Source organism: Schistocerca serialis, chromosome 9 (genome assembly GCF_023864345.2).
Source record: "Schistocerca serialis cubense isolate TAMUIC-IGC-003099 chromosome 9, iqSchSeri2.2, whole genome shotgun sequence".
NCBI classification, from domain to species: domain Eukaryota; kingdom Metazoa; phylum Arthropoda; class Insecta; order Orthoptera; family Acrididae; genus Schistocerca; species Schistocerca serialis.
Window position 1 is genome coordinate 347,536,135 of NC_064646.1, and position 16,995 is coordinate 347,553,129.

Below are 16,995 nucleotides of genomic sequence, written 5' to 3' on the forward strand. Positions count from 1 at the left end.
GATGCAGGCTCTGGTTCATCATTGGCAGAAGTGGATAATGAATGGTGGTGACTATGTGGAAAGATGACAAATCTGTAGCTGAAATATTGCTCTATTTAGCTGTGCTGTTGTGATTTATGTATCTCCTGTAGTTTCCATTAATCAAAATAGGAGGCATTACTTTCGGAACAACCCTCGTATGTCATGAATAAACTGAATTGGCACAGAAAAAGTTTCATGTTAATTAAATTTTCAGTTTTGTGCTTTCATAATAAACACTGTGCTGCACCTGCTTGTACAGTAAACAAACAGTGTCCTAGCATGCAAGTCACGGTGGTCAGTCAAACCATGATCAAATTCACACTGTGGATCGATAACGTAGGCTGGTACTCCACCCAGTCTGAGTGTGGTTTCTAGATGGTTTCCCATCCATGTTTAGGCAAATGCTGAGCTGCTCTCCAAATTCTGCCTCAGAGAATATGCTACACAACCAGTTAAAACATAACAACACACAGAACAATGTTTACATCATTCACAGGCAGATGCTGCACATGAATTTCTTCCCTTAGATTACCATGACAACTGTGATATCAGAAAAAGCATCTGGCCACAAAGTTTAATGAAATAAAATTTGTCAAATCCTTATGAAATGGACCCCACACCGGACAGGTAAACTCTGCAGAAAAGAAGAAGAAGAAGATGATGATGATTATAAACACTGTATTCCAATACTCTGCTTATGTCAGTGTCACAACATTCAAGCTTATCCAACGTCGTCATTCTTTTTAAAGCCACTATGTGACATACTGTGGTTACAAAGAAATTACAAAATCTGTGGTGGAGCAAGAGTTGATAATATTATAACACTGAGAATGGATGAGTGCTGTGAATACATCATCACCAAAGTGTTGCAATTCAATTTTTGTAGTTTGACCACAAGCACTGAAACTTAATTGTGGTGTGACAATTGCTGTGCAACTATTCATGAGACACTGGTTCCCCAGAACAATAATAAGATTAAAAATATAAATCAAGCTCCATCTAATCAGTGGAGTACTCAACTACAGAAACCACATCAAAAATAATATACATCACTCTAACATAAATATCAGCATCTCAGCACTTTCCACACACTCCGTAAGTTTTCAAACTAAATTTCTTCTGACACATCTTATAAATTTTAACAATAACTCCATCACTATTTAGCTCCTCGCAAAAACATCTTTACACAGTTATAAACATTACCCCATCCAGAATTGCACTCCTCGTCCATTCAGAGCATTGCAACAGCAATTTTGGAAAAAATATACATAGCATATTTTTGAAGTATTTTAAAATTTAAACAAATATTCACTTAACAATAAATATTTGCATAACTATAAACTACAGCACACAGGTCAATGACTTGATTTTATTTCTTAGTGAAAGATACTTTGAAATGAAGAACGTTTACTGATATAGTGCCTAGGTGTATGGGACCGTACCAAATAGAACTAACAGGGAATATTGAACATGTACAAAGAAGGGCACCATGAATAGTCATAGGTCTGTTTGAGCCTTGGAAGAGCATCACAGAGATACTGAACGAACTGAACTGGCAGACTCTTGAAGATAGGCATAAGCTATCCTGAGAAAGTCTGTTACTAAAGTTTCAAGAACCAGCGTTAAATGAATATACTACAACACTCTGTGTGTCGCTCATATAGGGATTCTGAGTATAAGATTAGACTAATTAAGGCATGCACAGAGGCATTAAAAAATCATTTTCCCCACACTCCATACATGAATGGAATGGGAAGAAACCCTAATAGCTGGTACAATGGGACGTGCTCTATGCCATGCACTTCACAGTCATTTGTACACTGTAGATGTAGATGCAGACATAGTTGTGAGTGAGTTAGTCACTACCTTGGAGAGGACCATAACTAGGGACATCATTTTTACCTTTTATCTTAAGAAGTCACACAGTTTTCCTAAGTAATTATTTTCTGTCAAAACAATAACACCAATGAGTTCCAAAGTGGGGTAAAAAAGCATCATGTTTTCTCTTCAAATCGGTAGTTTGAAATGTTCCAATTTTTATTCCATAACTGCACAAACAATGGAATATTACCACGTATCAAAGATATTTGTGTGTCAGTTATGAAGAGTTATTCTGATTGCAAAAGTGTCTTACATTTCAAACTTGTGCGCTCAGGGAATCTCAACTATTTGTGTAAGTACTAGCCACATTACAATTTACATTAAAGATCACCAATAGCCTGTACTCTAGTTATTGTAAAATATTTGACTGATAGTATTTCAATATTTCTTCATAGAGTTGTCCTAAAATAAGCAACAGATTACCTAAGCTTTTGATTTTTCAACAATCATTGGTGTATAGTAACACGTTTATCTTTTGGATGGAAACATGTTTTAGTAAGAAAAATATAAAAATACATCCTGCCAATGGAACAGATCTATTTATGGTACACTTTTCCACTGCATAGTGTGAAAACTGGCAACTGACCCTGAATGATGAAAAGTACCAGGCCCTCCACATGAATGTTAAAAAAAAATTCAATAAACTTTGATTACACAATAAATCATACAAATTTAAAGTTGTCAGTTTAGATAAGTACCTGGGGATTATTATTACAAACAACTTAAATGTGAACCATCATAAAGAAAATATTGTAGAAAAGACATACTGAAGACTATACCGAACAAGATGGTGCAGTGGTTCGTAAGGACAATAGTTCAACCTATGTCCGGCCATCCTGATTTGAGTTTCCCATGACTTCCCTAAATTGCTTCAAGCAAATGGCAGGATGTTTCTTTGAAACGGCATGGCTGACTTCCTTCCCTAATCTGATGGAACCGATGACCCCTCTGTTTGATCCCTCTCCAAAACACCAACAACCAACCAACTACTGAATACTACATTTTATTGCCAGTATACTTAGAAGACACAACAAATATACTAAAGAGACTGTCTACAATACAATGGTCCATCCTCTTCTGGAATATTGTTGTGCATTATGGAATCTTTATCAAACAGGTTGACAGAGGACACCAAAGAAGTTCAAAGGACATGTTTTGTACTACTGCAAAATATGGGGGAAGAGTGCCACGAATATGATATGCAAGTTAGAGTAGCAAAACTTAAAGCAAAGGCATTTCTCCATTGTGGCCAGATCTTTTCATGAAATTTCAATAACCAACTTTGTCTTCCAAACGCAAAAATATTTTGTTTGGAAGAAAGACCATGATGATAAAGTAAAAGAAATCGGAGCTCACATGGAAAGATTTAGGTCCTCAGTTTTCCCATGTGACTATTTGAGGGAGAAACAGTTGAGAAATAGTCTAATAGTGGTTCTATCAATTCTCTGTCAAACACATAAGAGTGAACTGCATGTTAGTCATGCAGATGTATACAAAAATGTGACTACTTTTATGCTCCTTACAAATACCATGCAGAAAAGTTGCATGAATAAAGGTTATGCTTATGTTTAGTTACCTTCACATATCCTTCATTTGCAGGCACACAGAGGGCTGCTACAGACAGTGCTGTTCGACCATCAGCATCTTCATGGTTGATCTCTGCTCCAAAGTCGAGCAAATGCTCAACTATCTCAGAATGACCCATATATGCTGCAGCAATCAAGGCCGTTCGCCCCTCATCATCTGTTCGATTTACGTCAGCACCGTGTCGAAGCAGGGCCAGGACGATGTCCTCATGTCCTCCCCACGCGGCAGCTCGCAGTGCTGTCCTCTGGTCAGAGTCTGCACAGTCAACAGCTGCACCGTGCGCCAGAAGTGCTTCCACAACCTAAGAAACAGTTCTTTGTCTTCACAACATACTACACAGCGACAGCACAGAGTAACAAATGTGACATCATTTTTGCCCACAACAGACAAACTGAATACTGGAACTATTATGTCCTTTTGGATAAATCTCAAAGCATCTGTGGGTTACATTCGGGGACACAGCTGCCTTCGATGACAATATTCCTTACAGCAGTAAACACTATGCAAAACTCAGAATACAAAGGACGGATTCGCTCTGAACATTTAACATGAATAGCAACACCATTCTAACAATTCACAGCAGGTCCAGACACTGCTGCCAGTAGAATTTTTACATATTTTTCTACATCTACATCTACATCTATACTCCGCGAGCCACCTTACGGTGTGTGGCGGAGGGTACTTATTGTACCACTATCTGATCCCCCCTTCCCTGTTCCATTCACGAATTGTGCGTGGAAAGAACGACTGCTTGTAAGTCTCCGTATTTGCTCTAATTTCTCGGATCTTTTCGTTGTGATCATTACGCGAGATATATGTGGGCGGTAGTAATATGTTGCCCATCTCTTCCCGGAATGTGCTCTCTCGTAATTTCGATAATAAACCTCTCCGTATTGCGTAACGCCTTTCTTGAAGTGTCCGCCACTGGAGCTTGTTCAGCATCTCCGTAACGCTCTCGCGCTGACTAAATGTCCCCATGACGAATCGCGCTGCTTTTCGCTGGATCATGTCTATCTCTTCTATTAATCCAACCTGGTAAGGGTCCCATACTGATGAGCAATACTCAAGAATCGGACGAACAAGCGTTTTGTAAGCTACTTCTTTCGTCGATGAGTCACATTTTCTTAGAATTCTTCCTATGAATCTCAACCTGGCGCCTGCTTTTCCCACTATTTGTTTTATGTGATCATTCCACTTCAGATCGCTCCGGATAGTAACTCCTAAGTATTTTACGGTCGTTACCGCTTCCAATGATTTACCACCTATGGCATAATCGTACTGGAATGGATTTCTGCCCCTATGTATGCGCATTATATTACATTTATCTACGTTTAGGGAAAGCTGCCAGGTGTCGCACCATGCATTAATCCTCTGCAGGTCCTCCTGGAGTACGTACGAGTCTTCTGATGTTGCTACTTTCTTGTAGACAACCGTGTCATCCGCAAATAGCCTCACGGAGCTACCGATGTTGTCAACTAAGTCATTTATGTATATTGTAAACAATAAAGGTCCTATCACGCTTCCCTGCGGTACCCCCGAAATTACCTCTACATCTGCAGATTTTGAACCGTTAAGAATGACATGTTGTGTTCTTTCTTCTAGGAAATCCTGAATCCAATCACAAACCCGGTCCGATATTCCGTAAGCTCGTATTTTTTTCACTAAACGTAAGTGCGGAACCGTATCAAATGCCTTCCTGAAGTCCAGGAATACGGCATCAATCTGCTCGCCAGTGTCTACGGCACTGTGAATTTCTTGGGCAAATAGGGCGAGCTGAGTTTCACATGATCTCTGTTTGCAGAATCCATGTTGGTTATGATGAAGGAGATTTGTATTATCTAAGAACGTCATAATGCGAGAACACAAAACATGTTCCATTATTCTACAACAGATTGACGTAAGCGAAATAGGCCTATAATTATTCGCATCTGATTTATGACCCTTCTTGAAAATGGGAACGACCTGCGCTTTCTTCCAGTCGCTAGGTACTTTACGTTCTTCCAGCGATCTACGATAAATTGCTGATAGAAAGGGGGCAAGTTCTTTAGCATAATCACTGTAGAATCTTAAGGGTATCTCGTCTGGTCCGGATGCTTTTCCGCTACTAAGTGATAGCAGTTGTTTTTCAATTCCGATATCGTTTATTTCAATATTTTCCATTTTGGCGTCCGTGCGACGGCTGAAGTCAGGGACCGTGTTACGATTTTCCGCAGTGAAACAGTTTCGGAACACTGAATTCAGTATTTCTGCCTTTCTTCGGTCATCCTCTGTTTCGGTGCCATCGTGGTCAACGAGTGACTGAATAGGGGATTTAGATCCGCTTACCGATTTTACATATGACCAAAACTTTTTAGGGTTCTTGTTTAGATTGTTTGCCAATGTTTTATGTTCGAATTCGTTGAATGCTTCTCTCATTGCTCTCTTTACGCTCTTTTTCGCTTCGTTCAGCTTTTCCTTATCAGCTATGATTCGACTACTCTTAAACCTATGATGAAGCTTTCTTTGTTTCCGTAGTACCTTTCGTACATGATTGTTATACCACGGTGGATCTTTCCCCTCGCTTTGGACCTTAGTCGGTACGAACTTATCTAAGGCGTACTGGACGATGTTTCTGAATTTTTTCCATTTTTGTTCCACATCCTCTTCCTCAGAAATGAACGTTTGATGGTGGTCACTCAGATATTCTGCGATTTGTGCCCTATCACTCTTGTTAAGCAAATATATTTTCCTTCCTTTCTTGGCATTTCTTATTACACTTGTAGTCATTGATGCAACCACTGACTTATGATCACTGATACCCTCTTCTACATTCACGGAGTCGAAAACTTCCGGTCTATTTGTTGCTATGAGGTCTAAAACGTTAGCTTCACGAGTTGGTTCTCTAACTATCTGCTCGAAGTAATTCTCGGACAAGGCAGTCAGGATAATGTCACAAGAGTCTCTGTCCCTGGCTCCAGTTCTGATTGTGTGACTATCCCATTCTATACCTGGTAGATTGAAGTCTCCCCCTATTACAATAGTATGATCACGAAACTTCTTCACGACGTTCTGCAGGTTCTCTCTGAGGCGCTCAACTACTACGGTTGCTGATGCAGGTGGTCTATAGAAGCATCCGACTATCATATCTGACCCACCTTTGATACTTAACTTAACCCAGATTATTTCACATTCGCATTCGCTAATAACTTCACTGGATATTATTGAATTCTTTACTGCTATAAATACTCCTCCACCATTGGCGTTTATCCTATCCTTGCGGTATATATTCCATTCTGTGTCTAGGATTTCGTTACTGTTCACTTCCGGTTTTAACCAACTTTCCGTTCCTAATACTATGTGCGCACTATTTCCTTCAATAAGAGATACTAATTCAGGAACCTTGCCCTGGATACTCCTGCAGTTTACCAATATTACGTTAACTTTTCCTGTTTTTGGTCTCTGAGGACGGACGTTCTTTATCAACGATGATAATGTCCTCTCTGGTAAGCCGTCAGGTATTTTATCGTTTCGCCCAAGGGGGGGTCCCTCTAACCTAAAAAACCCCCGTGTGCACGCCACACGTACTCTGCTACCCTAGTAGCTGCTTCCGGTGTGTAGTGCACGCCTGACCTGTCTAGGGGGGCCCTACAGTTCTCCACCCAATAACGGAGGTCGATGAATTTGCAACCATTATAGTCGCAGAGTCGTCTGAGCCTCTGGTTTAGACCCTCCACACGGCTCCAAACCAGAGGACCGCGATCGACTCTGGGCACTATGCTGCAGATATTAAGCTCAGCTTGCACTCCGCGTGCGATGCTGGTTGTCTTCACCAAATCAGCCAGCCGCCGGAAGGAACCAAGGATGGCCTCAGAACCCAAGCGGCAGGCGTCATTCATTCCGACATGTGCTACTATCTGCAGCCGGTCACACCCAGTGCGTTCAATAGCTGCCGGAAGGGCCTCCTCCACATTACGGACGAGACCCCCCGGCAAGCACACCGAGTGCACACTGGCATTCTTCCCCGACCTACCCGCTATTTTCCTGAGGGGCTCCATAACCCGCCTAACGTTGGAGCTCCCTATAACTAATAGGCCCGCCCTCTGTGACTGTCGGGACCTTGCCGGAGAATCGGCCACTGGCCCAACAGGCGAGGCACCCTGTGGTGGCTCGGAAACGATGTCATCACCACTAGGAAGCACCCCGTACCTGTTGGAAAGGGGTAAGGCAGCTGCCACGCGGCCAGATCCCACCTTTGCCTTTCGGCCAGGCACGCGCGAGCCCACCACTGTCCGCCATTCACCCTGGAGTGATGGCTGACCGGTAAGATGCTCACTCCCGGAAGACGCAGCGACATCAGGGGTTCCATGTGATTCCAAGGCCACCGAAGTAGGCATAGGTCTCACCACAGTTGCCCCAACGCCACTACGAGCCGACGCCTGCGCCTCGAGCTCGATGAGCCTAACAGACAAAGCCTCCACCTGCCCCCGAAGAGTGGCCAATTCTCCTTGCGTCCGCTCACAACAACCACAGTCCCTACACATGACTATGTTTACCCTACTCTATACGGTGACAAATTCCCAAGATAATCTTCTGATGAGCTACTCTGATAATCAAGAAACACTCACTGAAATACGAGACGCGAAAACTACGCTAGGTTTTCCCAGAAAAACTATTTAAAAGCTAAGCGCAGCAAATAAGTACAAAAACGCTTTATACAAACAGTACTCGCTGCTGCTGGTGCTCTCGCTCTGGCTGTCACAAGACAACTGCTGATTCAAGTGACTAGTGGCTAACGGCCGCGAAACAAACAAAAGACGGTTTTAGGGCGCTTTCTGTTCTAAACGATCAAGAAAACACTAAGAAATCTAACACGAAGACTACGTAAAGTTTTATCAAGAACTGTTAGTTACTATGCAGAGCAGATAAACACAAATAGAACCCCTTCCTTAGTGGAAGGTCGTAAACAAAACGCAAAATAAACGCTTTATACAAACAGTACTCGCTGCTGCTGGTGCTGTCGCTCTGGCTGTCACAAGACAACTGCTGATTCAGGTGACTAGTGGCTAACGGCCGCGAAACAAACAAAAGACGGTTTTAGGGCGCTTTCTGTTCTAAACGATCAAGAAAACACTAAGAAATCTAACACGAAAACTACGTAAACTTTTATCAAGAACTGTTAGTTACTATGCAGAGCAGATAAACACAAATAGAATCCCTTCCTTAGTGGAAGGTCGTAAACAAAATGCAAAATAAACGCTTTATACAAACAGTACTCGCTGCTGCTGGTGCTGTCGCTCTGGCTGTCACAAGACAACTGCTGATTCAGGTGACTAGTGGCTAATGGCCGCGAAACAAACAAAAGACGGTTTTAGGGCGCTTTCTGTTCTAAACGATCAAGAAAACACTAAGAAATCTAACACGAAAACTACGTAAAGTTTTATCAAGAACTGTTAGTTACTATGCAGAGCAGATAAACACAAATAGAATCCCTTCCTTAGTGGAAGGTCGTAAACAAAATGCAAAATAAACGCTTTATACAAACAGTACTCGCTGCTGCTGGTGCTGTCGCTCTGGCTGTCACAAGACAACTCTTTGCAAATTAACTCTTACAGAAACATCTTGTTTTCATACTGCACTAAGATGTGCAATGTTTACAAAAGATTACATCATCTGCTTCAATAGCCAGAATTAAGCTAATCAACAGGCATTTGCTTTCAATTTTTGGGCTGTTATTGTAAAAGAACTATTGATTGGCTGTATAGAAACATCTAAAACACCAAGTATCTCTTGTAAAACATCCCATAGTAATTAACAGCCAGTTTCAACATGACAGGGCAACAACACATCTTGTGCGCAACATTAGTGGCCAACTTATTGTCTAGTTTGGATAATGATTTATTGGTCACAGATAGTCTTATGAAGTCTTGTGAACCACATAGTTTGTGGTATGACTGTGAGGTTTGTAGTAGCCACTGAAGTTTTGTACCAATTTCCTGGTATGCTAGAACACGTAAACTGTGTTGTACTACTAGCAGTCAACATTTTAAGCAGTTAAAATGAAAACATTATGTATTGTAAAAGAACAAGTAGTAAAGAGCACAGTAATTAGTGTACATGTTTTACTTGAAGACTGTAGGCTTATACTCATATAATTTTGGTTATCTGTTCTTGCATGCATTTTACAGTAAAGAGACAGTGAAATTTATTTATTCAACCCAATCTGATTAGGATCGTCAAGACCATCTCTTACAGCAGACCAGGATACACACATACCTTTTTTACATCATAAGTACCTAACAAATAACAGTTTCAATATGACAAGTAACATTAAAATGAAACTTCCTGGCAGATCAAAATTGTGTGCAGAACCAAGACTCAAACTCTGAACTGTTGCCTTTCGCAGGCAAATGCTCTACTATCTGAGCTACCCAAGCACAACTCAAGACCCATTCTCACGGATTTAATTCCAAACTTCACAGAAGCTCTCCTGCAGAACTTGCAGAACTAGCACTCCTGCAAGAAAAGATATTGTGGAGAATGGCTTAGCCACAGCCTTGGGGATTTTTCCAGAATGAAATTTTCATTCTGCAGCAGAGTGGGCATTTATATGAAACTTTCTGGCAGATTAAAACTGTGTGCCGGACCGAGCACTTGCCCGTGAAAGGCAATGGTCCCGAGTTTGAGTCTTGATCTAGCACACAGTTTTAATCTGCCATGAAGTTTCATACCAGTGCACACTCCGCTGCAGAGTGAAAATTTCATTCTGGAATATTAAAATGATTACAGTGTCTGAATTGAAATGCGAGTAACTAATATTGCAAAAATTGGCAGTTGACCCTAAATAGCGGAAAATGTGAGGTCATCCACATGAGTGCTAAAAGGAGTTACATGATAAATCAGTCTAATCTAAAGGCTGTAAATTCAACTGAATACCTAGGTACTACAGTTACAAACAACTTAAATTGGAAGGAACACACAGAAAATGTTGTGGGGAAGGTTAACCAAAGACTGTATTTTATTGGCAGGACACTTACAAAATGTAACAGTTCTACTAAGGAGACTGCCTACACTATGCTTGTCTGTCTTCTTTTAGTATACAGCTGCACAGTGTGGGGTCCTTACCAGATAGGACTGATGGAGTACATCGAAAAAGTTCGTAGGACAGCACGTTTTGTATTATCGTGAAATATAGGAGAGAGTGTCACAGAAATGATACAGGATTTGGGATGGACTTCATTAAAAAAAAGACGTTTTTTGTTGTAATGGAATCTTCTCACGAAATTCCAATCACCAACTTTCTCCTCCAAATGCGAAAATACTTTGTTGACACCGATCTACGTACGGAGAAATGATCACCACGATAAAATAAGGGAAATCAGAGCTCGTATGGAAAGATAGAGGTGTTCATTCTTTCCGCACGCTATATGAGATAACAGAGAATTGTTAAGGTGGTTCGATGAACCCTCTGCCAGGCATTTAAATGTGATTTGCAGAGTATCCATGCAGAGGTAGATGTAGATGTACTATATCAAAAGCCGTACACGATCCTAGATGATTATAAATCTAGTATGTCAGTCCCAAATTGCTCAATAACAATGAACTGTGAAGAGTGTGTTCCCCATGCCAAAGCACTAGGTGAACATTTCCAAATAAACTATAACACTATATCAACAATGTAAGGAAAAGACAGATTGCTACTTACTGTAAAGATGACTTGTTAGGCTGCAGACAGGCACAATTAAGAGATTTACAATGCTTTTGGCCACAGCTTTCATCAGCAAAAGAAAAAAACACACAATTTCTACACACAAGCAAGCACACATCATGCGCACATGACTGCCAACTTCAACATCTCAAGTCAGAATACAACTATCACGTGGGATGATGGGATGCACACAGGAACCTGGATGGGGACCATTGCTGATTGCATCCATATGACAGCTGCATCCCAGCCCAAGATACTGGAGTTAGTGGTCATGTGTGCCTGAGATATGCTTGCTTGTGTGTAGGAATGGTGTGTTTCTCCCTTGCTGACAAATCTTTGTGCGAGTGCCTTTTAACTGTGCCTGTCTGCAACTTAATGTGACTTCTTTATGGTAAGTAGCAATCTATATTTCCAACACAATTAAAAGACACTTACACACTAGCTTTCGGCCACAGCCTTCATCAGAAAAAGAAACACACACACATTCATTCACACAAGCAAGTGCACCTAATGCACACACGACCAAAACCTCAGGCCAGGCATTCTGGTCCGAGCTGCCAGAGACGGTGACCATGTCCGCACGAGGTGTGATTGCTTGTATGAATGGATGTGTGTGTGTTTCTTTTTCTTTCTCTGGTGAAGGCTATGGCCGAAAGCTAGCGTTAAGTGTTTTTTAATTGTGCCTGTCTGCAACTTAACACATCATCTTTATGGTAAGTAACAATCTACCTTTTCCATGCATTTTTGATATTCCAACCTGGAGTTTCCATTGTTTGATAATACTATGTCATTAAGGATGCATTTATGTCTCGAATATATTGTTTTGGAGCATACACACCATTTTCATACTAATTTCCGTTCAGTTGTGTTTGTTGTTTTCTTTATTTGCAATTGATTTCAAAGCCTTTATGGCTTCACCTTCAGGCACACAGGCACAGCTGTTTAACATTGTTTACCTGTGGGTGTATTTCAGTTGTACCCAAGCATCTGAAGATGAAGTAATAGAAGACTTTGAAACCAATTGCAAATAAAACAAGCTACAAGCAGGGCTGTGTGGGAAATTACCACAGCATATAACACGTATAGTTAAAAACAAAATAATTTATAGCTGAAGTTCCCATTATCAAGTGTCATGGAAGCAACAAGATTACCTTGAATATTTCTTTACTGAAAATGTCAGCAGTTCAAAATCTTATTTAGTTTCACGTCAACATCTGTTTACGAGATAATTAATCTTTGCCAAAGTACAGCACAGTAACAAATTCATACTTCCGTTCAATATGCAATCATCAGAATAATATGCAACAATAAGAATAAAAATCAACCACTAAAAATCTGGCAAGCCAGTAATTACCTGAGTGTGACCACCCCAGGCTGCAGCCCTGAGTGCGGTCCAGCCATCGCAGTCTGCATGATCCGCGCGCGCCCCTGCCGCCAACAGGGCTGCCACAACTGCAGCATGCCCATGCCTCGCAGCCAGATTCAGAGGTGTCTGGCCATGTCTGTGGAACAGAAGAAACTTCATAACCTGGGTTGTGAGTAACTGAATCCACTTTCCCTTCTTCCCTTTTCCCCCCTCTCTCCTCCCTGATGAAGGAACAAAGTTCCGAAAGCTAGGAATGTAAATTTTCAGTTCTGTTTTGTGTGTATCTATCGGCTGTACTGAGCTGAGGTCAGTACTGGCCAGCCCCTCTATCTCTTTGTTAGTATTTGTTTCACATCTTATATGAGATTTTCCATTAATCATTTAGAACAGAAGAAATAGAAAGTAAACAGAATCTATACAGCGGGCGTGAGAAACTAAAAGACACAGAATCTTGTGGCTATATATAAAGTGGTATATTTACTGTCCTCTTTATTTGTGAGATGAGTAGAAGGGAGAAAGGTAGATTTCAATGTCTCATTGTTGTGCAGATAATTACACATTAGAACTACATCAGCTAATTGGATATGAGAGGAAACTGCAATGGTTTTCTTGAAGCAATCATCCCAATGTTCATTTGACATCACTTAAGTGATTTCTGGCATTCCCCAAGATAGTGTTATAGACCCTCTGCTGTTCCTTATCTATACAAACAATTTAGGAGACAATCTGAACAGTCATCTTAGGTTGTTCGCAGATAATGCTGCCATTTATCGTCTATTAAAGTCATCAGAAGAACAAAACAAATTGCAAAATGATTTAGAAAAGATATCTGTATGGTGCAAAAATTGGCAACTGACCCTAAATAACAAAAAGTTTGAAGTCATCCACACGAGTGCTAAAAGGAATCAGTTAAACTTCAGGTACATGATATTTCAGTCAAATATGAAGGCCTTAAATGCAACTAAATACTTAGGAATTACAATTACGAACAACTTAAATTGGAAAGAACACACAGAAAACATTGTGGGGAAGGCTAACCAAAAATTGCATTGTTTTATTGGCAAAACACTAAGAAAATATAACAGATCTACTAAAATGACTGCCTACACTATGCTTGTCCATCCTCTTTTGGAGTACTGCTGTGCAGCCTGGGATCCTTACCAGATAGTAGTAACAGAGCACATTGAGAAAGTTTAAAGAAGAGTATCACATTTTGTATTATCGTGAAATACGGGAGAGAGTGTCACTGACATGATACAGGATTTAGGGTGGACATAATTAAAACAAAGATGTTCTTCACTGTGGCAGAATCTTATGAAATATTTATCACCAACTTTCTCATCTGAAAATATTTTGTTGATGCGAACCAAATGAAATGATCATCATAATAAAATAAGGGACATCAGAGCTCGCACAGAAAGATACAGATGTTGGTTTTTTCCGTGCGCTGTCTGAGATTGGAATAACAGAGAATTATTATGAAGGTGGTTCGATGAACCCTCTGTCAGGTGCTTAAGTATGATATGCAGAACATCCATGTAGATGCAAAAGGAAAATGGGGCAAACCTAAATCTGTGTCAGTGGATAGAGGATTGAAAATTGTAAACATAAGCCCTGTGTGTCAAAAAGTCAATCATTATTTTGCTCACTTTTAAAGAAGGTGTCATCAAAACTTTCAAGTTTTTCAAGCATGAGCATCAAGTTTGTCCATTAGAGCCTGGATAGAATTTTTCTTTTCAAAGACTGCTTGCCACATACACATATTAATAATTTTAGAACACTGTTATTGGGGATTTTTTACTCAAGCCCTTCACTGACCTTGCTGGCACACATATAGAGGGATTTCTGGGACAATTCAAGGGCAATCAACTCAATGAATGGATGATACTGATTTCAGAATTATGGTCTCCACTAAAAATAAATACGGTAATTTCTCTGCTGATGATTCATGATTCTCATTGTTTTCTTGCATAAGATGAGCATGAGAAAGGAAGAGGAGGAGGAGGAGGAGGAGGAGGAGAAACAATTTATGTTAATTTTTAGATTTCTTACTCTTCATTAACACTGTTGTTTAAAGGCAAAATTAGTCTGCTGATTTCACAGTGCAGAAAATACATTTTCAAATTTAAAGGTTAGCAGATGGCACTAAATATATAATTTTCTTTTTCAGTTCACTATCATGTAACAATAGCATAACATGGCAGAGAAATCTACAGTGCATATAATATGCAGTACAGCACACTAGTTTTATGTCATAGAACCAGCTAACATTACAATCCATGTTTTCACACCAGCATCTGCCATTTCATGTAATGATTGCGTGATGCACATTTTCTTCATAAATTTTGTATGGATAGCATGCTGGAACATAAACAACTGCTAAGACTCTGAGGAAGTCTTAAAAATTTTAAAACTAGACATTAAAACAAGAAAATATAATTAAGAGAACATTTCACAATGCTATTTGGGAAAACATATAAACAAATTCATGTGAAATGGAAACCAGAAACAGCTGCATATTAAGATCCTTTACTTGAAACCACAACCGGTTTCATAGCTTAAAGCCTCATCTTCAGGTGAGATCAATTACATCATGTGATACCCAAAAGTAGGGATGGATATAACACCTAACATTCACTATCCAAATAATAGTAATCTGCCAAGTGAACATACTGTTACATAATAACTAGACAAAATTCAAGAGCAAGATCTTGCACTATATGGGCTCCAAGCACCAACACGTTAGCCCTAAGCCTGGAGGAGCAGATGGCAAGTACACTATGTACACTCACTTGGCGAATTACTATTATTGGGGCAGCAGATGTTGGGCCTTCTATACAATCCCACATTTGGGTCTCATGTGATGTCATTTATATATCCACCTGAACATGTGGTTCTAAACTATGAAACCAATTGTGTTTACAAATAAAGGACCTTACACACAACTGTTAGTGGTTTTCATCCCACAAGATGTACGTCTACAGCAATGGTTTCCTGAACACAAAGGAGATTGCAATACAAACAGATGAAATGGATACTTGTAAAACAAAGAACAAACATTCAAAGGAAACCATACAATTTTGTCATAAAATGTTTAGACATACCAAGTGACATGATATATCATGACATTCAGTTACAAAAAACAATGAATTAAGACTTTTAATAAAAGGAATATATTGATATGTTTGCAAAATTAGTTGACAACAAATGTAAGAATTCTTCAATTGAAAACTCTACAATATTGATTATGCGAGGCAGATCTCTGTTTTCTACATACTGCCATAGACATTCCCACATAATAATCTCTATCACATACACTACCCACATTGTATTGCAGCATTCTATAGAACTTTCTTGCTGTGCAGTGTGAGTGTGGACATAGTCTCATTACTGTGAAAGATTGGAATGTCCACCAGTTTCCTTTCTGTTTAAGCTTGCAGTGACTCAATTTTCTGACCTATCCAGTTAAAATTTAACTCTTGCATTCCAAGGCTGATCTTCTTCTTTTCCATAGCAATTTAACCCATTTAGTATGGGACCCCCTCCTTCAGGATATGGAAAATTTTATTTTGGTATTTAGTTCTGTTGCCAGATGCCCTTCAAGGAGGTTGTGGGGGGCATCTGTGTGTTTATTGTGTCAACTTTTTTCTGTGTGTTACCATATTTCAACTGTTTGTATATAATATTCTCCAAGTCAGAAATTTCAGACCAGCCCAGAACTTGCCTAAATGAGTGTAGGAAAATGCCTAAAACCACACCCAGCCCACAGTCATTACTCCACCACATGGCTACAGCTTTATATGAAAAAAATGCACTACATGCTGGGCTGAAGCTAGCCAATGCCCTACCAAAAAGTCTTACAACCCTTCCTACTAACAAATTAAAAGATCAGCTAAAAAGAATTCTAATTGAAAACCCTTTTTATTCCCTAGACGAGTATTGTATCTGTATGAAAAGTGCTTCATAAGTATGTCAAGCTCATAGTTTTAAGTAACCTACAACTAATATAATGTTGATAAAAACAATATTTGTAATATTGTGATTGTATACTACCAAACGTAAAATCCACCAAAATGTAAAATTTATTAATACAACCAAATCTTTAGTTTGTAATTTATAAACTGACGTATTCAGAAGAATAATCTGTATGATGTCCTGAAACTGTATTATTTCTAGGGATTGTATTTGATTATTCGATGTTGAATAAATATTATTATTATTATTATTATTACAATCTGGGTCTCACATACCTTCCTGCCTCACAAGCTAGGATTCTGCTTATTGTGCTATAGGAGCAGGTGATTTACTAAGATTGATAACACAGGTATTTCTTATTGTTTGAATTTTCGCGTCAGGTACACAAGCATTAGAGGTAAAATTAGTGAAGTATTTTCAGCATTAATTTATTAGATGTTACAAAAATCACAAAGCAATTTTCCTCAGTGGCAACACAGGG

At 39.6% G+C, this 16,995-nt stretch overlaps 1 protein-coding gene across 1 annotated transcript in view; it reads right to left on the minus strand.

Moving 5' to 3' along the window:
• LOC126419875 (ankyrin repeat domain-containing protein 50) overlaps nt 1-16,995 on the minus strand; it is a 513,285-nt gene that overhangs the window by 93,729 nt on the left and 402,561 nt on the right. The window contains exons 11-12 of the mRNA XM_050087125.1: nt 12,528-12,675; nt 3,479-3,790 (exon numbers count right to left, since the gene is read on the minus strand). Of these exons, the coding sequence (XP_049943082.1) occupies nt 3,479-3,790; nt 12,528-12,675 (460 nt within the window). The remainder of the gene's footprint in view (nt 1-3,478; nt 3,791-12,527; nt 12,676-16,995) is intronic.